At 38.0% G+C, this 24,285-nt stretch overlaps 1 protein-coding gene across 1 annotated transcript in view; it reads right to left on the bottom strand.

The window, feature by feature from the left end:
* Nucleotides 1-10,130: 10,130 nt before the first annotated feature.
* KCTD18 (potassium channel tetramerization domain containing 18) overlaps nucleotides 10,131-24,285 on the bottom strand; it is a 30,472-nt gene continuing 16,317 nt past the window's right edge. Inside the window, exons 6-7 of the mRNA XM_082658384.1 lie at nucleotides 20,056-20,158; nucleotides 10,131-10,932 (exon numbers count right to left, since the gene is read on the bottom strand). Coding sequence (XP_082514510.1) covers nucleotides 10,425-10,932; nucleotides 20,056-20,158 — 611 coding nt within the window. The 3' untranslated portion in view covers nucleotides 10,131-10,424. The remainder of the gene's footprint in view (nucleotides 10,933-20,055; nucleotides 20,159-24,285) is intronic.

The raw sequence follows: 24,285 nt of genomic DNA, 5'->3' as shown, positions 1-24,285 counted from the left end.
AATGTTACAAGAGACAAGGAAGGACACTACATAATGATCAAGAGATCAATCCAAGAAGAAGATATAACAATTATAAATATATATGCACCCAACATAAGAGCACCTCAATACATAAGGAAACTGCTAACAGCTATAAAAGAGGAAATTGACAGTAACACAATAATAGTGGGGGACTTTAACACCTCACTTACACCAATGGACAGATCATCCAGACAGAAAGTTAATAAGGAAACACAAGCTTTAAATGACAGATAGATTTAATTGATATTTATAGGACATTCCATCCAAAAAGAGCAGGTTACACTTTCTTCTCAAGTGCTCACGGGACATTCTCCAGGATAGATAAAATCTTGGGTCACAAATCAAGCCTCAGTAAATTTAAGAAAATTGAAATCATATCAAGCATCTTTTCTGACCACAACTCTATGGGAATAGAAATCAATTACAGGGAAAAAAATGTAAAAAACACAAACACATGGAGCCTAACAATACGTTACTAAATAACCAAGAGATCACTGAAAAAATCAAAGAGGAAATCAAAAACTACCTAGAGAAAAATGACAATGAAAACACGATGATCTAAAACCTATGGGATGCAGCAAAAGCCGTTCTAAGAGGGAAGTTTACAGCAATACAAGCCTACCTCAAGAAACAACAAAAATCTCAAATAAACAATCTAACCTTATACCTAAAGGAACTAGAGAAAGAAGAACAAACAAAACCCAAAGTTAGTAGAAGGAAAGAAATCATAAAGATCAGAGCAGAAATAAATGAAATAGAAACAAAGAAAACAATAGCAAAGATCAATAAAACTAAAAGATTGTTCTTTGAGAAGATAAACAAAATTGATAAACCTTTAGCCAGACTCATCAAGAAAAAGAGGGAGAGGACTCAAATCAATAAAATTAGAAATGAAAAAGGAGAAGTTACAACAGACACTGCAGAAATACAGAGCATCCTAAGAGACTACTACAAGCAACTCTATGCCAATAAAATGGACAACCTGGAAGAAATGGACAAATTCTTAGAAAGGTATAACCTTCCAAGACTGAACCAGGAAGAAATAGAAAATACGAACACACCAATCACAAGTAATGAAATTGAAACTGTGATTAAAAATCTTCCAACAAACAAAAGTCCAGAAACAGATGGCTTCACAGGTGAATTCTATCAAACATTTAGAGAAGAGCTAACACCCATCCTTCTCAAACTCTTCCAAAAAATTGCAGAGGAAGGAACACTCCCAAACTCATTCTATGAGGCCACCATCACCCTGATACCAAAACCAGACAAAGATACGACAAAAAACAAAAATTAAAGACCAATAACACTGATGAATATAGATGCAAAAATCCTGAACAAAATACTAGCAAACAGAATCCAACAACACATTAAAAGGATCATACACCATGATCAAGTGGGATTGATCCCAGGGATGCAAGGATTCTTCAATATATGCAAATCAATCAATGTGATAAACCATATTAACAAACTGAAGAATAAAAACCATATGATCATCTCAATAGATGCAGAAAAAGCTTTTGACAAAATCCAACACCCATTTATGATAAAAACTCTCCAGAAAGTGGGCATAGAGGGAACCTACCTCAACATAATAAAGGCCATATATGACAGACCCACAACAAACATCATTCTCAATGGTGAAAAACTGAAAGCATCTCCTCTAAGATCGGGAACAAGACAAGGATGTCCACTCTCACCACTATTATTCAACATAGTTTTGGAAGTCCTAGCCATGGCAATCAGAGAAGAAAAAGAAATAAAAGGAATACAAATTGGAAAAGAAGAAGTAAAATTGTCACTGTTTGCAGATGACATGATACTATACATAGAGAATCCTAAAGATGTCACCAGAAAACTACTAGAGCTAATCAATGAATTTGGTAAATTTGCAGGATATGAAATTAATGCACAGAAATCTCTTGCATTCCTATACACTAATGACGAAAAATCTGAAAGAGAAATTAAGGAAACACTCCCATTTACCACTAAAACAATAAGAATAAAATACCTAGGAATAAACCTACCTAGGGAGACAAAAGACCTGTATGCAGAAAACTATAAGACACTGATGAAAGAAATTAATGATGATACCAACAGTTGGAGACATATACCATGTTCTTGGATTGGAAGAATAAATATTGTAAAAATGACTATACTACCCAAAGCAATCTACAGATTCAGGGCAATCCCTATCAAATTACCAATGGCATTTTTTACAGAACTAGAACAAAAAATCTTAAAATTTGTATGGAGACACAAAAGACCCCGAATAGCCAAAGCAGTCTTGAGGGAAAAAAACGGAGGTGGAGGAATCAGACTCCCTGACTTCAGACTATACTACAAAGCTACAGTCATCAAGACAATATGGTACTGGCACAAAACCAGAAATATAGATCAATGGAACAGGATAGAAAGCCCATAGATAAACCCACACTCCTATGGTCAACTCATCTATGACAAAGGAGGCAAGGACATACAATGGAGAAAAGACAGTGTCTTCAATAAGTGGTGCTGGGAAAACTGGACAGCTACATGTAAAAGAATGAAATTAGAACACCCCCTAACACCATACACAAAAATAAGCTCAAAATGGATGAGAGACCTAAATGTAAGACCAGACACTATAAAACTCTTAGAGGAAAACATAGGAAGAACTCTCTTTGACATAAATCACAGCAAGATCTTTGTTGATTCACCTCCTAGAGTAATGGAAATAAAAACAAAAATAAACAAATGGGACCTAATGAAACTTAAAAGCTTTTGCACAGCAAAGGAAACTACAAACAAGATGAAAAGACAACCGTCAGAATGGGAGAAAGTATTTGCAAACGAATCAACGGACAAAGGATTGTCCGTTGTCTCCAAAATATATAAACAGCTCATGCAACTCAATATTAAAAAAGCAAACAACCCAATCCAAAAATGGCAGAAGACCTAAATAGACATTTCTCCAGAGAAGACACACAGTTGGCCAAGAAGCACATGAAAAGCTGCTCAACATCACTAATTATTAGAGAAATGCAAATCAAAACTACAATGAGGTATCACCTCACACCAGTTAGAATGGGCATCAACAGAAAATCTACAGACAACAAATGCTGAAGAGTGTGTGAAGAAAAGGGAACCCTCTTGCACTGTTGGTGGGAATGTAAATTGATACAGGCACTATGGAGAACAGTATGGAGGTTCCTTAAAAAACTAAAAATAGAATTACCATATGATCCAGCAGTCCCACTACTGAGTATATACCCAGGGAAAACCATAATTCAAAAAGACACATGCACCTCAATGTTCATTGCAGCACTATTTACAATAGCCAGGTCATGGAAGCAACCTAAGTGTCCACTGACAGATGAATGGATAAAGAAGATGTGGTACATACATACAATGCAATATTACTCAGCTATAAAAAGGAATGAAATTGGGTCATTTGTTGAGACGTGGATGGATCTAGAGACTGTCATACAGAGTGAAGTAAGTCAGAAAGAGAAAAACAAATATCATATACTAACGCATATATGGGGAACCTAGAAAAATGGTACAGATGAACCGGTTTGCAGGGCAGAAATTGAGACACAGATGTAGAGAAGAAACATATGGACACCAAGGGGGGAAAGTGGTGGGGGAGGGTGGTGGTGGTGTGATGAATTGGGAGATTGGGATTGACATATATACACTAATATGTATAAAATAGGTAACTAATAAGAAACTGCTGTATAAAAAAAAAGAATTTGTTTTGCCAATAAAAAAAATAAATTCTTTTTCAGCTTCAAAAAACAAAAAAGCACTTCCTGTCAAAAACAGAAAACTATTCTATTTTTTTAACTTAAGTTTGAGTTAGATTTACTTATTCCCAGCCTTTTGAGAGAACACACACTTTTTGTAAATTATTGTCATCAAGCTGTCCAATAATGTCATTACCCCTCTGCTAATGCCTGAGACACAGCAGGTACTCAGTAAATACAAGGAAGAGAGAGCAGCTATGAAAGAATGACCCCTAGTATTTCTCTCATACTCCTAGAAAATTCTGGACTCTAAGTGGCTCGTGCAAAATAATCCAGTACATCAATTCTAGAGAAGGTGGGAAGAGAGCAGCAGCAAAAGTTCTGACCCTGGTGCAGACTGCCTGGATTCACATTGGGCCTCACCACCTGCTGGCTGTGTAAACACGTTTCTAAACATCTCAATACCTCCATTTCTCCATGGGTAATTGAGACAAATAACCATACCTACCTGGAAGGATTGTTACAAGGATTGAATAAATTAATCTTTGCAAAGCACTTGGAGTAATGCCTGGTACTTTGTAGGGAGACAGCAACCACAGAGTAATGTGACTGGAGACACTTTATAAATTTATATGGGGAAGCTTTATATAGAGAGAAATGCATGTATATACGAAGTAATTATTAGTAAGGGGATTAGCTACTAAAGAAAACAGGAATAGCAGGTACTGGGATGGCTATTACTAGAGCTTGAGGCAGAGGAAAGAACAAGTTTGGGAGAACTCCCTGCCCCACCCACCCCTGCCCCCAAGGCTGAGACTCTGACCTTGTGAGGGAGGGTGACCCTGTGGCCCCAGTAGAGGCCAAGAAGCCCCCTGAAGTACTGGCAAGGGAGAAGCCCCGCCCCCCAGGGCACTGGAGAACCGAGGAGCTTTCCCTGGAGGAGCTGGCCGACTCACCAGGGGGCCACCTGCAGGGGTGCCACGGAACCCACTGGGAATCCTGCTGGGGCGCCAGCAAAACTTGCCAGGAAGCTTCCTGCAGGAGTGTTGTTGAATTATCTGGGGAGCCAGCCAGGAGACCCACGGGACAGGAAGCTGCTGCTGCTGAAACTTGGACCCGTTGGGGTTCCCATATCCCAGCCAAGCACCCGTTGCAGGAGCAAGAACACAGGGACACTCATGGAACCAGGAAAAAGCCCCCTCCTGCTGCAGTGTCCCTCCAGTGACAAAGCCAGCTGGCTAAAGGGAAGTGCTTAGGGGGTCCAGCTCCAGGATCACAGCAGGGCAGTGAAGAGTAGATTTGGAACCAAGAGGCAAAGAGTTGATACCTGGCATACCCTTAGAAAGCACTAGAACAGTATTTGATAACTAAATCTAAAACAAATAAACAGTATTTGATAAATAGCTATGAGGCACACAAATTTTCTAAGTCCTGGCTAGCTCATCTCTGGGAGGAATGTCAAGCTCCTATAAGAAGGGGCCTAAAATAGTGCTTAAAGGCCTGGACTCGAGTAAGATGACATACACGTGAATCCTGCCCTTGCTTCATACTAGATGCAAGGCGGCTTACCAAACCCCTCTGTGCTTCAGTTTCTCCATCTGAAAAATGGGGATAATAATAATATACCTACATTATTGGGTTGCTGTATTAAATAAGTTAACAAATAAAGGGCTTAGAAGGGTATATCTTAGTTTTTATTAGATAGTTGCTTGGTTAGAACAGCAAACAAAAATGTTTCTAATATTATACCAAAACCAGAAATGTAAGTGAGAGCTAACAGGATCGAATTCTTAAATTGGCAGGCTTGAGACATCCTTCAGTATCATTCTCCCCCTCAATTCCCAGGGTTCCACTCTTTCCTGTGATTGACAGCTCTAATATTCTCTTACTCATCCACACCCCGCAATTAGGAGAAATAGTTACCAGTATTTTGCACAGGTTAAGTCACCCAGCTAATGCAATCGTTCTCAACTGGGGGTAATCGATTTTGTGTCAACCCCCCACCCCCAGGAGACATTTGGAAAAGTCTGCAGACATTTTGATTGTCACAACTGGGGCAGGGATGCTGCTCAATAACCTACAGTGCACAGTACAGTCGTCCTCAATAAAGAATTATCCAGTCCAAAATGCCAATAGTGTCACAGTTGAAAAGCCCTGATCTGGAGGGTCCAGGGGCTTTGGAGAAAGAAAACTGAAACGGTGGATGAGCAGAGACACTGTGCCTTGTTCCTCCAGCTACTCTGGGTTCCTGGTTGGTTCAGCCTATGTCATGAAATCCAGACTGTCTGGCCCACAGCAGGAGTCTAAATGTACAATTTCTGATGTCCTTGGGCTATTCATGTCATCTACATAGAAGCTGGGTTTCCACATCTTCCAAACCAAGAAATTAGGGCATAAGTTCTTGAAAGAGCTGCTATTGAAGCAGAATGTCCAAATTTTTAAGAAATCTTGGCAGAAGGAAGCAATATTTGTCTTTTTCCAACTTTAGCAAACCTTTCCAACTTTTTCCAATCTCTTTCTTTCCATAAAGTGCTGTTTAAAACAAGTTTCTCTTCTAAGCTTCAGGCCCTCAGATTCATTCCTGTAGCTGAGCACAATTTTACTAAGGTAATGAAGGTTTTAGGGTCAAAGAAAGGAAAGTATGAGAAGCAACATTATAAAATGAAAAGTTGTTAAATAAACAAGTAGGACAGAATATTGATTGACAGTTACTGTGAAAGTATGTTTGTCTTAGCCACAGCTTACATCAGGAAGTGTCTAGCCAGCAAATATGAAATGTGTATGGGCTGTCTGAGGCAACACATGTGAACAAAGAAAAATTAGCTTTTCTGTAACAATATAAACCATGTGTAGCTCATGAGGCTGACAGGACTATAAGTGAAAATGGTTCTTTGGCTGCTCTACCAACCAAATTCCGTGGATATGAAATTCTGAAAACAGCTGGAAACCAATCTTTTTTTTCTGTTAGTTATTCATGATGTTTCCTTTTCTGGCTGTACTACATGCTTGAAATCCTGCATTTGATTTCATCTGAGTGAAAACTGCAGCCCTCAACAAAGAATCACTCATCCACTCCTCACTGGCTGAGGAATTCAGCAACTTGTTGACAGTTTCCAAGGGAGAGTTTCAGCATATGGGAAAATGACAGTATTTCCCATAATTAAAAAGTTCCTGGTTAACTTAGGAATACACATATGTAAATCATTTAAAAATATTTTTCATTTGCTATAGTAAAAGCTCTTTCCCTTCATTTTATTAAGTTCATATTTTCTACTTAGTTTCTAACCAACATCCTACCAAACGTAGATTAAAGCTGTTCAAAGGGATTGCAGGTATAAATAAGGCAATCCTTTATAAGGTACCTCATATTCATATAACTGTTAGCATTTTTCCCTTTACTGAACAATTTACTACCTCAAGTTTTTGTGCACATTCAAAATGCTATTTAAATAAAAATTCTTCTATGAACAATTTCTCAGGAAAAGCCAAATATGCTTGTACATTAATTCCTTCTTTAGAAATCAAAGTATAGTTGATAATAATTACACTGTATTTAACCATAGATTGGGAAGTGAATCAACAACTTTTTCAATGTTAGCACTCGCTAAGGAAGCAATAGGATTCAGTCTGTGAATGAAAAAGAAATTGCATCAGCAAGTCTAGCAGGGGCAGTAAAGCAGGAGGAGAGGGGCCAGACTGCTTTTTTCCTTTCTCAGAAGTCAGGCAGTATCTGTCTGACCTCTCTGGGGTCTCACGAGCCATGTCTCTGAATTACTTTAAACAACTTGACAAGTTATATAACTGTTACCATCATTACTAACGGTAATTGTGGTCATTAGCAACAATCACCAAATTAAGGGATTTCCGCCAGCATCTCCTTTGTTCTGACAGGATAAATTTTGCAAGGTCGGAAATCAGTTTCTGCGCCCCCAAAGACCGCTACCAGGTACAGTTTATAAAATAATTGCGGGAGGGGGCGCTGCCCTGTCAGCAATTTACCCGAGGCCTACGGTGTACCAGGCATTGCAAGTACAGAGGTGGCAGTCACTCTCTAGTAGAAGTCAGACATGTGATCCTAACACCATAATACCTTCCTGTTCAAAAGCTTTAAATATTAAACAAATCCACAATTTGACATCTACTTCCTCCCTCTGGCTTTTCCTTTGATCAGTGCTGCTGTGGCATTCTGTGAAATTAGATTATGTGGCTAAAATGTGTGTGTGAAGGGGCGGTCATTACTGTACAGCCTTTATATTACTGAACCTCATTTTCTCGATCTCTAAAGGACTGGAAAAGACTACCTTCATTATGTTGTTCTGAAACTAAAAAGCAAACTGAACACAGTGAAATAAAATATATGAAAATACTTCATAAACTAACATAAAGCAATATTGAAACAAAAACTTATTATTTAAAAATACAAATGAAACAAATCCTTCAGTAGATTCCTACTGCCAGCCTTAGCCTCTCCACCTTATAATTAACCAGTTTTAATCAGGGCAAACCAGATTTCAACACAGATTGCCTGGAAGGACATAGTCAATTATCTTTTTTAATATGAGCGATACCTAAATACTCTACTTACCATTCAGAATTTCTGTTGCGTCCTCTGATCCAACAACTGCACAAACCTACTTTTCCAAAGTAATGACACTGAATCACTGTTTATAAAACATGCTTTCCTTTAAAAAAATTTTTATTTTCCAGGAAGACCAATGGGTTATGATGAGTTACCAACTCTTATGCTTACAGAGTCTGGTATTAGGAAAAACGTGTCTTCATGCGAAATGAACCTAATCCCCAGGGAACCACACCCAAATAAAGTAATGTTCAAGTTACTGGAGCATTCTGAAGTTGATTTTGACTCCTGATACCCATAAGGGATGGTTTGTCCCTATCCACCTCAGCTGAACCATGGCCCAACAGTTATTCCAAAAACTCTCCTCTTATAAAAGCCAAATGTGCTCAATAGACGTCCCTTAAACTACTTGATGTAAAGAAATGCAGGCTGTTGACTGAATCAACCATGATTAACCTTCAACATGTTTCCTTTCCAGACAAATGTTTATTATGTGTAAAATACACGTCTATTAGTATAAAATTTTCTTACATGAATCAGCAATTCAAAATGTTGTAGATCAAACAATACCAATAATATCCTAAACGGAAGTTCTCAAAACTCACCATGGTCTTTAATTTTCAGAAGACCTGGATTCTATGTAATAGTATTTTGCAAGGTGACTGAATATTTTATATATTCCCCAGGGGAATATCATTCATGAATCTTTAGTTTTAAATATTCACTTTTTCTAGCCAAATAAACCACTTACTTTAAAAAGGCTGCTGGTATTTGGATAGCTATCCAAAATCGGTTTAACGATTTCATACATTAACTAGATAAGAAAGCAATTTTGTGAGCAGAAATAGATAACCTATATAAACGAACAAGATTTCAAATTACCAAAGGGCTCCAAGGCTTAAAAATAAGTACAGTCACAGAAAAATGTCACTTTTTACGGAAAGGGTTTTTTTATTTTGTAAAAAGTAATGTTTTGAGTATATTTACTTTACTCTTTTAAACCAGTAAAAGTACAATGATAAGCACTGAGTAAAAAGTACCTTGCTTTATGAACTTATTTTTAACACACTGACGGCATACTGCTCACTGAAGATAGAAATATGTGATCCAATTATAAAACATAACATGTACGTGTAAACACATACAACTAAATAGTTGTGAAAAAATAGAAGATTAATCAAAATACTCTGTTTTAAAATATTAAATTCAAGTTATGTGGAAACTGTATGATAAAAAATCATATTGTATCATCAGAATAACTCTTTAATGGTCATTTCTGAAAAAAAATATTAACTTTAGTTAAAAAGTTAAACTTTCTCTTCAAAGTACTTTCAAAACTTCACTACTCAAATGAAAAAATATTTTAATAGTTCATTCCATGACATGTTATATAGTTCTTACTCCAAGAAATCTTCTTGCGAGGTATAACTAAATCTGCTAGGAAAAGAGTAAGAAAAGCCAATCTAGGAAAGAAAATTGTTCCATTAAGTGGAAGTCAAAGTGTGATCTCAAATTATTGTCTTTTTTTCCCCCTCCCCCTCATTTCTTTTCATGCTACCTTTTGAGACTGAGAGTGCCCTGCAGGGAGTTCACCTTGATCTACATTTTCTCTCAAATCTCCCCCCATCTGGGACATAGCACTGGGAAGCACTAATATCACCCTCTCTATTTCACCAGACTGAAAGCTAAGCCCAAATCTCACTCCTATCCCTGGGCTGCAATGAGTAACATTAAATAAGTGCCTAAAATCTATAATTATTTCAGCAACAAAGTGGACTTGCTAGGGATGATTTTGCTCTACTGTTTTGTTGCCTTAATACCAATTAAACATTAAAAAAAAAAAAGCCCACACACATTAAAAAACCTGAAATTAAAACCATCCCTAGACAAATAATTTAAACGTTGGGAAAATGAGAAGTAAAAATAGGCCCAACCACTTACAGTCTCCCTCCTCCATTCCTACTTCACACAATTCACCCTAAATAGAAAGAAACAAGTTTTCATCCTGACTGCATCGGGAAAGAGTGCCGCTTATTTGTATTAAACAGGTTGTAAGCTCGGAGAGGCAAACGGGACACCCTGAGTCCCCGTTTCCATCAATCGGTCTGGCCCTGCCCGTTCTCAGTCCGCGTGCCCAGGGCGCTGGCGGCGTCGGGGTTCGGCTCTGGGGGCCCTGCCGGCCTGGCCACGGTGCAGGCGGGCGTTGAAGGCCCCGTAGCGCACAAGGGAGTCCGCTTCAGTTTTATCACTCGGTGCGGGGTGGCCTTTTTGTCGCAGAGCAGAACCTTAGCTGGAGGTGGGTGCATGGCCCCGTTCTCAGCACCCCCGGTCTCGTGGGCAGCCTGGGGATGCCCGGGCAGGCCTGTGCCCACCAGGGACGGGGCTTTCAACGGTGCAGAGCGCTGAGCTGCCCTTCCTCCTGCAGCCGGGTTCACGGATGCCCGGGACCAGGGCTGCGGTACACTGGCCGGAGGCACCCTGACGGAAGCCGAGTTCTTGACTTTAATTTGGGTGCTGGTGGAAGGCCCCAAAAATCGTACTGGCTTAGGACCAGTCTTACAGTTCACGCCTCCTTCTTCCTCTTCATTGGGCGCTATCAGTCGCCTGTAAATAGAGAAGCAGGTTCTTGTCAAACAGCTGGTCCTGTAAACCAGCAGTTACAGGTTATGTAACTAATGAAAACGTCTCCAAAGTCTACCTTCAGGGTGAATAAAAAGGTTTTCGTCAAGAATTTGAGCCAAGAGGTATCAACCTACCTCATCTCTCATCTCCCACCAAGGTCAATAAGTAAATTAGCAAGTTTACAAAAGATTGTTTCAACTGGAATACACTCTTTCAAACTCACACATAATGTTAATACCAGCAAGTTAAAATTTGGAGCGTGACACTGGAATTACACAGCACATTACTCAGTTCTCACAAATTCTGATGTGATCCAGAGGATAACCAGGAGTATCTCAAGTTGTTTTTCCCAGAATAGCAGTTTCAAGAGATTTACTGAGGAAAAAAGGGTTTCACAAATAAACTTGAGAAATGCTACTGCATATGTTATTCTCCTCCTAAAGCTTTAAACTCTATATTAACAAATTAAAGATTCTATACTAAAGACACCTGTTTAGCTTTGTTGAATCCATATTTCCCAATCATTCTGTAATGCACCCTTTGGCACCCAGTAAAATTATCATGCTATGGAACGCATTTTGGGAACTGCTAGAATAGTCGAACTCATGGTATAGTTAGATGGTTTTTGAATTCGAGAAGTATTGGACAAACCTTCAAAGATTCCTCAGCTGAGCTGCCATTCACTATAAAAAGCCTGAAGTGGAAACACTGTTTTACCTTATTTAATTTATTTTTTATTCATTTTGTTTAAACTAAAACAAACAAACAAAAAACAGTTCACCCATTTCTCCCACTGCCCCCCCCCCCACCTCTGGCAACTACCAATCATTTCCCTGTTTTTTTGCTTTGGATTTTGTTTGTTTGTTTGTTGTTTGTTTGTTTTTAAGATTCCACATAAAAGACAGCTCATATGGTATTTGTCTTTCTCTGTCTGACTTATTTCACTTAGCATAATATCCTCAAGGTCCATTTGTTGCAAATATATATATATATATACACACATACCACAATTTCTTTATATCATCATCCATCAATGGACACTTAGGTTGTTTTTATATCTTGGCTATTGTAAATAATGCTTTAATGAACATGGGGGTACATATATCTTTATGAGTTAGTGTTTTTGCTTTCTTTGGATAGACACCCAGAAGTAGAATTGCTGGATCATATGTTAGTCCTACTTAGAATTTTTTGAAGAACTTTCACATTATTTTCCATAGTGGCTGCACCAATTTACATTCCCACTAACAGTGCACAATGGTTCCTTTTTTTTTTTTTTTTTTAGTGTTTTTTTGTTTTTGGTGGTACGCGGGCCTCTCACCGCTGCGGCCTCTCCCGTTGCGGAGCACAGGCTCCGGACACGCAGGCTCAGCGGCGATGGCTCACGGGCCCAGCCGCTCCGCGGCATGCGGGATCCTCCCAGACCGGGGCACGAACCCGTGTCCCCTGCATCGGCAGGCGGACTCCCAACCACTGCGCCACCAGGGAAGCCCCCCACAATGGTTCCTTTTTTTCCACATCCTTGCCAACATTTATTTCCTGTCTTTTTGATGACAGCCATTCTAACAAGCATGAGGTGATATCTCATTGTGGTTTTGATTTGCATTTCCCTGATGATTAATGATGTTGAGCATCTTTTCATTACCCATTGGTCATCTATATGTCTTCTTTGGAAAAATGTTTATTCAGATCTTCTGTCTATTTTTGAATCAGATTGTTTGTTTTTCTGCTATTGAGCTGTATGAGTTCTTTATATATTTTGGATATTAGCCCCTTATCAGATATATGATTTGCAAATATTTTCTACCATCCAGTAGTTTGCCTTTTCATTTTGTTGATGGTTTCCTTTGCTGTGCAGAAGCTTTTTTAGTTTGATGTAGTCCCACTTGTTTATTTTTGCTTCTGTTGCTTTTCATGTCTGATTAAAAGATCATCACTAAGACCTATGTCAAGGAGCTTACCACCTATTTTTTTTTCTAGGAGTTTTATGGTTTACATTCAAGTCTTTAATCCATTTTGAGTTAATTTTTGTGTAGTATGGTGTAAGATAGTGGTCCAGTTTCATTCTTTTGCATGTGGATATCCAATTTTCCCAACACCGTTTATTGAAGATACCTTTCCGCATTGTATATTTTTGGCTCCTTTGTTGTAAATCAGTTGGCCTATATATATGGGTTTATTTCTGGTCTCTCTCTTCTGTTCCACTGATCTGTGTGTCTGTTTTTATGCCAATACCATACCATTTAAATTACTATAGATTGGAATATAGTTTGAAATCAGGGAGCATGATGCCTTCAGCTTTGTTCTTCTTTCTCAAGATTGCTTTGGCTATTTAGGGTCTTTTGTGGTTCCATACATATTTTAGGATTGTTCGTCCTACTTCTGTGAACGTCATTGGAATTTTGATAGGGATTGCACTGAATCTGTATATTGCTTTGGGGAATACAGGCATTTTAATAATATTAATTCTTCCAATTCATGAATAGGGACTATCTTTCCATTTATTTGTGTCTTCTTCAATTGCTTTCATTAACGTCTTACAGTTTTCAACATACAGGTTTTTTATTATCTCCTTGGTTAAATTTATTCCTAGGCATTTTATTCTTCTTGATGCAACCATAAACTGGATTTTCTTAATTTCTCTTTCTGATAGTTCATTATTAGCATATAGAAATGCAACAGATTTTTGTGTATTGATTTTGTTTATTAGTTCTAACAGTTTTTTGGTGGAGTATTTAGGGTTTTCTATATATAATATCATGTCATCTGCAAACAGTGACAGTTTTACTTCTTCCTTTCCAATATGGATATTTTTAATTTACTTTTCTTGCCTAATTGCTCTGGCTGGGACTTCCAATACTATGTTTAGTAAAAACAGTGAGAGTGGGGGTCCTTATCTTGTTCCTGATCTTAGAGGAAATGCTTTGAGCTTCTCACCACTGAGTATGTTTGCTGTAGGCTTGTCATATAAGGCTTTATTATGTTGAGGTACATCCTCACTATACCTACTGTGCTGAGAATTTTTATCATAAATGGATGCTGAATTTTGTCAAATACCTTTTCTGCGTCTATTGAGATGATCATATGATTTTTGATATGATATAAAAACCATTTGATAGATTGTTTCCAGTTCAAGATGACAACATAGGAAGATATTGAACTCACCTCCAATGGACACCCTGAGTTTACAGTTATATATGGAACAATTTCCTCTTAAATAAAACCTAAAGGCCGGCTGAGTGACAACTACATATTGGGCAACTGAGAAGAAAACAAAATTGAAGCAGGTAGGAGAAGCTGGAACACAATCTTGCCATAAACCCGTCCCCCAATGCAGTAATCCGCAACCAGGAAGAAAGTCAAAACCTGCATCTTCTCCCTAAGGAGGGAAAGATTCAAACCCCATATCGGGCTCCCCAGTTTTTAAGACATGCACTTGAGAGATGAGCCCCCAAAACATTTAACTTTGAAAATCAACAGGGTTCAAGTTCCGAGGCCCACAAGACTATAGCAATCTGATAAACAGCTCTTCAAGGGTCCACATGCTCAGATTCACCCACCCCAGGGCCCAGTTCAAAAGCGGCCAATTGCAGTCAGACTTAAACAGTAAAGTAGCTCACCTGCTGGTAGAAAAGTGCTGGCCTGAGGGGCAGGCGTCTAATTTAACACACACATCTAGAAGCCTGCTGGAACACTCTCTGGGAATGAAGACTAGCAGGTACCATCTTCATGCTCTCCCTTTGCTGTGCTCCAGAGCACCAGTATTTCCCGGAAGAGAGCTTTTACACTCATCTGGAACCCTCACTTTTTATGGCTCTTAGTCAGGGGACAACTCCTGATTGCCTGGCTCTGGAGGCCAGTGGAGCTTGCATTCCTGGTCCCATGGGACTGTAACAATTGCTGTTAACCCAGAAAGGAGCTCATAGCCTTGTCTGGTACCCCAATTTTTGCAAATGCTGCCAAGAGACACCTCTACGTTGCATGGCTCTGGTGGCCAGTAGGGCTTATGCTTGTGGGTCCCACAGGACTGTAACCAATGGAGAAAGAGTTCTTAAACAGCTACCACCCCAGCACACAACAAGAGGCAACAGATCCAGAAGCTCAGTCTTTCCGTGAAGGAGGTCTGTTAGCTGATCATCATGACTGCAGCCTGAGGGGCAGACTTCTAATTAAACACGCATCTAGGGGCTGACTATAATCTTTCCCAGAGACCTCATAGGGTGGGTGCTATCTTCGCACCCACCTTCTGCCACACTCCAAAGTGCCAGTGTCTCCTGAAGGGGAAATTTACATGCAGCTGTAGAATACAATAACTGAACTGATAAACACACTAGAGGGGTTCAACAGCAGACCAGATGAAGCAGAAGAAAGGATCAGTCAACTCAGTCAGGGCAGTGGAATTCACCCAATAAAAGCAGGAATAAAGAAAAAGAATGGAAAAAAAGTGAACATAATTTAAGGGACTTACGGGACAACATCAAATGGACTAACATTCACATTATAGGGCTCCCAGAAGAAGACAGAGAGAAAGGAGAAGAAATTTTATTTGAAAAAATAATAGCTGAAAACTATATAGCTGAGAAAGGAAAGAGACATCCAGATCCAGGAAGTCCAGAGAATTCCAAACAAGATGAACTCAAAGAGACCCACACTAAGACACATTATAATTAAAATGTCAAAAGTGAAAGACAAGGAGAAAATCTTAAAAACAGCAAGAGAAAAATAACTTGTTATATAAAAAGGAACCCCCATAAGACCATCAGGAGATTTTCAGCAGAAATTTTGCAAGCCAGAAAGGAGTGGCATGATATATTCAAAGTAGTAAAAGAAAAAAATCCAACCAAGAATACTCTACCCAGCAAAATTACCATTCAGAATTGAAGGAATAATAAAGAGTTTTCCAGACAAACAAAAGCTAAAGGAGTTCATCACCATTAAACTGGCCTTACAAGAAGTGTTAAAGGGACTTCTTTAAGCTGAAAAGAAAGGGCACTAATTAGTAACAACACATATGAAAGAATAAATCTCACTGGAAAGGTAAATATATAGTAAAGGTAGTATATTAATCACTATAAAGTTAGTATAAAGGTTAAAAGAAAAAAGTAATAAAAATAACTATGATTACAATAATTAGTTATGGAATACACAATATAAAAAGATGTAAAATATGACACCAAAAACCTAAAACGTGGCAGGGGATAGTATAATGTTGAGCTTTACAATGGAATCAAACTTAAGTTGTTATCAACTTAAAACAGACTGTTATAGATATAAGTTGTTATATGTAAGCCTCATGGTAACCACAAAGCAAAAACTTATAGTAAATACACAAAAGATAAACAGAAAGGAATATAATCATACCACTAAAGAAAGTCATCAAACCATAAAGGAAGAGAGCATGAGAAGAAAGGAACAGAGACGAACTATAAAAACAATCAGAAAACAATCAACAAAATGGAAATAAGTACATATCTATCAATAATTACTTTAAATGCAAATGGATTAAATTCACAGAGTGGCTGAATAGATCAAAAAATAAGACCCATCTATATGCTGCCCACAAAAGACTCACTTAAGTGTAAGGACACACACACACTGAAAGTGAAGGGATGGGAAAAGATATTCCATGAAAACCAAAAGAAATCAAAAGAAAGCTGGAGTAGCTATACTTATATAAGATAAAATAGACTTTAAAACAAAGACTGTAATAAGAGACAAAAAAGGGCATTACATAATCTTAAAAAGGTCAATCCAACAAGAGGATATAACATTTGTAAATATTAATGCACCCAAAATAGGAGCACCTAAAAAATAAGGCAAATATTAACAGAACTAAAGGAAGAAACAGAGCAATACAATAATAGTGGGAAACTTCAATACCCCACTTACATCAATGGATAGATCCTACAGATAGAAAATCAATAAGGAAACATTGGCCTTAAATGACATGTTAGGCCAGATGGACTTAACAGATATTTACAGAACATTCCATCCAAAAATAACATAGTACACAATCTTCTCAGGTGCACATGGAACACTTTCCATGATAGATCATGTGTTAGGCCACGATATGAGTCTCAGTAAGTTTAAGACAACTGAAATCATATCAAGCTCCTTTTCTGACCACAATGGTATGAAACTAGAAATTAATTACACAAAGAAAACTGGAAAATTCACAAATACATAGAGATTAAACAAGTTACTGAACAACCAATGGGTCAAAGAAGAAATCAAGAGAGAAATCAAAAAATACCTTGAGACAAATAAAAATGGAAATGTAACATACCAAAATTTGTGGGATGCAGTGAAAGCAGTCCTAAGAGAGTTCATAGCAATGTTTACCTCAAGAAATAGGATAAATCTCAAATAAACAACCTAACTTTACACCTCAAGGAACTAGAAAAAGATCAAACAAAAGTTAGCAGAAGGAAGGAAATAACAAAGATTAGAATAGAAATGAATGAAATAGAGACTAAAAAGACAATAGGAAAGATCAATAAAACTAACAACTGATTTTCTGAAAAGATAAACAAAATTGACAAACCTTTAGCTAGATTCACCAAGAAAAAAGAGAGAACTCAAAATCAGAAATGAAAGAGGAGATGTTGAAACTGATACCATAGACATACAAAGGATAATAAGAGGCTACTATGAACAATTATATGCCAACAAATTGGACAACCTAGAAGAAATGAATTAATTCCTAAAAACATACAACCTACCAAGACTAAGTCATGATGAAATAGAAAATCTCAACAGACCAATGACTACTAAGGAGATTGAAATCTCCTAACAAACAAAAGTTCAGGACCAGACAGCTTCACTGGTGAATTCTACCAAACCAATTCTTCAAAGAATTAATACCAGTCCCTCTCAAACACTTCCAAAAAACAAAAGAGGAGGGAACTCTCAAATTCATTAAGACCAGTAGTACCCTGATACCAAAACCAGACAAGGATGCCATAAGAAAGTTACACACCAATATCCCTGATGAACATAAATGCAAAAAATCCTCCAAAAAAAATACTAGCAAACTGAATTCAACAATACATTAAAAGGAACACACATGATGATTTACTCCAGGGATGCAAGGATGGTTCAACATCCACAAATCAGTCAATATGATACACTATACCAACAAAATGAAGGAAAAAAGTCACATGGAACATTATTTTAAATGACCTTAAAACTGTCAAACTGTCAAGCAACCACTGTCAAAAGCCTGCCTGCTCCTTCCACTGCTTCCATCAGTTTCACTTCATGAAGATCACCTTCTGAACATGTGTAATGGCAATCCTCCAAGTCTTCTTCCTCTGACTCAGCACTGTTGTGTTTTCAGAGGCAAATGTAAAATACTGAACTCTGATTTTTGGAAATGGGATCATAATAGCATAGTGATTTGAAATATAATATATTCAACCTCAAAACTCTACTGAACATAACTAAAATTTTGTAGGTGAGAAATGGTTCTTTGGGACCTCACAAGTGCTTCCAAGTCATCGTTACCTGGTCCATGAATCAAAAATGATACTTAATAAAATCCCAGAGGAAAAAGACAACTAACACAGAGGAGAGTTTCCATAAAACCATTTCTGCTTGCTTTATATTTTGTACACATCTTCCACTGGACTCTAGTCCAAGGTTGCTCCACCTGAGCACTATTGCCATTTGGGATTCAACAATTCTTTGTCATGGGGGGCTGCCCCCTGCATTCTAGGACGTTTAGAAGCAACCCTGGCCTCTACCCTCTGGATGCCAGCAACATCCCCCACCTGACAGTGTCTCCAAACGTTACCAAATATATCCCCTGGGGAACAAAACTGCCCCCAATGACGAACTACTGCTCTAGACCCAAATAATATTTGCTAACTATAAGTTCGAACACCAAAATAAATGATAATAAAATGAGAGCCTTTAAGCAAAAAGATCTGTTTTAACGTATGATTTACTACTAAAAACTGAATAAAATTCTCTGCACCTCTGTGAAAGATCCAGAGGGCAAAAGTAAGAAAGCAGTCTGAAATTTCATACGGGCCCTGAATCAAATTCTAGAATAGATGATCAAGAAATCAGAATGTCTGAAAGTCATGAATACTACCCAGACAATGAAAATGAAATATAATTTTAAATGTACTTAAACCACAGTGAAAGACACAGATGTGGAGTGAATTCAGTGCTAATGATTTCATAGAACACAAGATAATACTACTAAATAAAAATGTTATTTGTGGTAACAGGAAGGAGAAAGGGATTCAGAATAAATCACAGGAAATTTCAAATATTAAGTCTAATAAATTTCTTGACTATTGCCAGTAAAATCTGGGATTTCACTTTAGTGGGGAAAAATACTTACCACAGCATTCTCACTGTGTCCAGTAGTATTTTTAAAATCATAGTCTCCCAAAAAGAACATACCATATAACTCAGTTTTAAAGAATTACTTCCACTTTTTACATAGTTCTGGTAACTTTGCATTTGATTTTTTTTTTTTATTTTGGCCACGCCACACAGCTTGTGGGATTTTATTTCCCTGACCAGGGATTGAACCCGGGCCCTCAGCAGTGAGAGCACAGAGTCCTAACCACTGACTGCCAGGGTATTCCCTCAAGATTTACATTTTGGGGCTTCCCTGGTGATGCAGTGGTTGAGAATCCACCTGCCAATGCAGGGGACACAGGTTCGAGCCCTGGTCCGGGAAGATCCCACATGCCGTGGAGCAACTAGGCCCGTCCACCACAACTACTGAGCCTGCGCTCTAGAGGCCGCGAGCCACAACTACCGAGCCTGTGTGCCACAACTACTGAAGCCCACACGCCTAGAGCCCGTGATCCGCAACAAGAGAAGCCACCGCAGAGAAGCCTGTGCACCACAACGAAGAGTAGCCCCCGCTCACTGCAACTAGAGAAAGCCCACACTCAGCAACGAAGACCCAATGCAGCCAAAAATAAATAAATAAAGATTTATACTTTGATGGTAAGGCAGAATATTCACCTAGGTGATTAATAAGCTCAATGAGGTCAAGAACCATTATTCACTCCCCCAGTAGAGGCAGTAAAAATATAGGTCATAGATTAATTTTTTAAAAATCAACAAAGAACAGATAACCTCTTTCGAATTGGGGCCATGTGACGTAGGCTTCCATGTAAAGGCCGCTCTTCCAGAGTCCAACATTCTATCAGTTCATGAGGCACCCGCCAGTAGCTAACACCTGGAAGATAAAAAGACAATTTAGAGAACCACTGTCCACTGCCAAAGGCTCAGCAACACTTTTGTATAAGACCGGCCAGAAAAAGTTTAAGGTTCATGACTCCCATTTGATGAAGAGAAGTATAAGCAGGAAGTGCTCCCAAGAAGAGCCAGGGCAATAGTGGCATAGCTCATGACCCGGGTCCAGAAAGAGCTGGCTACCAGCCGCCCCAGCTCTGCCACTGATAACCAGAGGTCGTTATACAGACCTTGGGCAACTGAGTGTATGCTGGTTAAGGGCACAGGCACTGGAGCCAAAACTGCCTGGGTCTGGATCCCATTTCTGTCATTCACTAATCATATCACCTTGGGAAAATTTTCTCATCTGTGAAATGATGACAATAATAGTACATACCTTGCTGCGATAATTAAATGAGAAAATAAAAACAAAATGCCTAGAACAGGGCCTGGCACAGACTTAGCACTCAAGAGATGTTAGGTGCCTTTATTATAAGTCACAGTGTTGGTAGTAATGTGAAAGGATTGGACAGTAGGGGTTCTAACACTTGCCCTGTCTACCTCACTAGGTTGCTGCAATCATCAAATCAGATAAATTTTGTGAACCACTCTGTAAGAGGCAACCACTATATGAATATGAGGTATCAATACCTTATAGGCATCTTTTCAAACAAGAATAATCTGTGTTAATGTGGCAGGCCAAGATTCCAGTCAAATTCACTTAATTTTTAAATCTGATACGTTTCTTTGTTTAAATTTATTCTATTGAAGTATAGTTGATTTACAATGTTGTGTTAATTTCTGCTGTACAGCAAAGTGATTCAGTTATACATACATACATATGTGTATGTGTATATATATATATATTTTTTTTCATATTCTTTTCCATTATGGTTTATCACAGGATATTGAATACAGTTCCCTGTGCTATACAATAGGACCTTGTTGTTTATCCATTCTATATATAATAGTTTGATATGTTTCTGATTGAAAGCTGAAAATGTATTCCTTTTTTTTTTAAATTTATTTTTGGCTGTGTTGGGTCTTCATTGCTGCGCGCGGGCTTTCTGTGGTTGCAGCGAGCGGGGGCTGCTCTTCGTTGTGCTGCGCGGGCTTCTCAGTGCGGTGGAGCATGGGCTCTAGGCGCGCGGGCTGCAGTAGCTGTGGCACGCGGGCTCAGTAGTTGTGGCTTGTGGGCTCAGTAGTTGTGGCACGTGGGCTCAGTAGTTGTGGCTCGCGGTCTCTAGAGCACAGGCTCAGTAGTTGTGGTGCACAGGCTTAGCTGCTCCGCGGCATGTGGGATCTTCCCGGACAAGGGAACGAACCTGTGTCCCCTGAATTGGCAGGCGGATGCTTAACCACTGCGCCACCAGGGAAGTCCCTGAAAATGTATTCTTATGAAGCTTAAAAACCTTATGCTAAGTGAAAGAAGCCAGACACAAAAGGTTATATATTGTATGATTCCATTTATATAAATATCCAGAATACACAAATCCACTGAGACAGAGAGCTGACTGGTAGTTGCCAGGGGCTGAGGGGAGAGGGGAATGCAGAGTAACTGCTTAATGGATACTGGGTTTCCTTTTGTGGTGACAGAAGTGTTTTGGAACTAAATAGAGGTGCTGGTTACACACACTGTTAATGTAGCAAATGTCACTGAAATGTATACTGTAATTAATTCTATGCTGTGTGAATTTCACCTCATTTTTAAAAAAAAGAACCATAAAAATTATACATAGACACATTAAAAAAGGCTTAAAGAATGATGCTGAATAAAAACTGCTTGGTATTAAAAACAACAGTAACCTTTAAGTCCCAAGAAGGAATCTGGTGTCTTCTTTTTTAATCATTAAAGGGCTAGTAATAACAAACAACTTAGCAAGCTGGGCACATAAGTTATTATATATAATAGACATGTCCAAATACTCGAAGTCTATGGACCTCATTTTAAGACAACAACTTTCTAGAACTGCTTGATCATACTCCCAAACCTACTTATGCTACAAAGCCATCACCAAATCTCATCCATTAAGTTTTTATTTTTAAGTCAGGTTTATTGAGATATAATTTACATAAAATAAAATTCACTCTTTTTAAGTACACTGAGTTTTGACAGATGTATACAGTCATGTAACTATGGCCACAATCAAGATACAGAACATTTCTATCATCCCCAAAAAGTTCCCTCCTACCCTTCCACAGTTGATGCCCTGTCCTCCATTCCTTAGTTTTGCCTTTTCCAAAGTATCATATAAATGGAATCATACACCACATAGCCTTTTGTGTCTGGCTTCTTTACCATGATGCTTTGAAGATTCATCCATGTTGATATATGTATCAATAATCATCTCTTTTTATTTCTGAGTATTCCTTTAAATGGATATACTGCAGGCTTCCCTGGTGGCGCAGTGGTTGGGAGTCCACCTGACAATGCAGGGGACACGGGTTTGTGCCCCGGTCCGGGAAGATCCCACATGCCACAGAGCGGCTGGGCCTGTGAGCCATGGCCGCTGAGCCTGAGTGTCCGGAGCCTGTGCTCTGCAACGCGAGAGGCCACAACAGTGAGAGGCCCGCGTACCGCAAAAAAAAAAAAAAAAAAGGATATACTGCAATTTGTTTTTAAGACTTTCATTTTTTTCCTGCCTATAATTCACATTCATTGTACAAAACTTGGAAAATATAGAAAAGTATATATAAAAAAAATAAAAATCACTTCTAATCCTAAAACTAGGAATCGTGGCTCATGACATTTTGATGTATCTCATTCCAGTCTTTTTTCTATTCGTATGATATGCACATAATTGAAAACACATTATATTTAATTTTGTTTTCTGCTTTTGACCATTTCTTACTTTATCATGCGCACTCATCAACATAAAAAGTTATTCAAAATAATTTTATTTTATCATTATTATTTTTTCAGCCACGCAGCATGCGGGATCTTAGTTCCCCAACCAGGGATCGAACCCATATTCCCTGCAGTGGATGTGTGGAGTCCTAACCAAAAGACCACCCAGGAATTCCCTCAAAATAATTTTAATAGCTATATCCATCTATAACCTGTGGATGTGCCAATGTGTATTTAACCCTGTATTATAGACATTTAGATTGCTTTTATTTTTTCCCTATTATGAATAATGTTTAGTTGAACATCTCTGTTCATAAGCCTTTGTCTGCATTTGATTTTGTCTTTAAGGTAGATTTCTAGAAGTAGAATTATTGGCTCAAAGAATATGAACAATTTTGATGCTATTGATACATACTGATAAATTATTTCCAAAAAAAGTAATATGAACTTTATTCCTGCCAAGAATTCATGAGATCTTTACTAATCTGGTATATAAAAAAATAGTTCTCATTTAATGTATAGTTCATTGATAATGAGTTTGAACCTCTGCCACATTTATTTCCTTTTCTGGGAATTTTATGGCCATGAACCTTATACATTTATTTGTAGTAGGGTTGAGCTGGTTTTCTAATGAATTTAAATAAACCCTCTTTATTATAAGGGTAATCTTTGTCCAGTTAATGCAACACTTTTATCCAAGTTTTTTATTAGTTTCTAAATTTTATTTATAATGTTTTATGTTTTAAAGTTAATACATTAAATATTATGTAATCAAACTTCTTTGTCTTTATGTTTTATTTTAAGCTTATAATTTCTTTCCCTATTAAGAAATCAGTTATTTGCTTACATTTCATTATAGTCTATAATAGTTTCATTTTTCATTCATAAATCTACCTGGGATTATTTTCATAAATGATGTGAGGTTAAAGTTCTGTTTTTCTCCTAAATAATCTATCCTTTTTTATTGGTATTTAATGCTTTCTTATCACATAGTGATTTTATTCTTATAAATTTAATGGATTTTACTCCTGATCTCTGCATCTATTCTTGTACCAGAAAGACATGGTTTTATTAGTATAGAGCTACATATAGTATTTTGGCGATCAAACAGAGTTAAACTCATCCCTCTAATGACTTCTACTTCCCAAAATGTTTTGGGGTATTTCACCTGTTTATTCTTTCAAAGGAATTTTAGGATCATTTCCTCAAGATTCCCAAAGAGGTCCATTGATATTTTGGTAGGAATTGTGTTAAACCTATAATTTAATCTGAGAAACACTGAC

Source organism: Grampus griseus, assembly GCF_964374135.1.
Source record: "Grampus griseus genome assembly, chromosome: 7".
Taxonomy (NCBI): Eukaryota; Metazoa; Chordata; class Mammalia; order Artiodactyla; family Delphinidae; genus Grampus; species Grampus griseus.
This window is presented reverse-complemented; position numbering and strand designations above follow the sequence as displayed.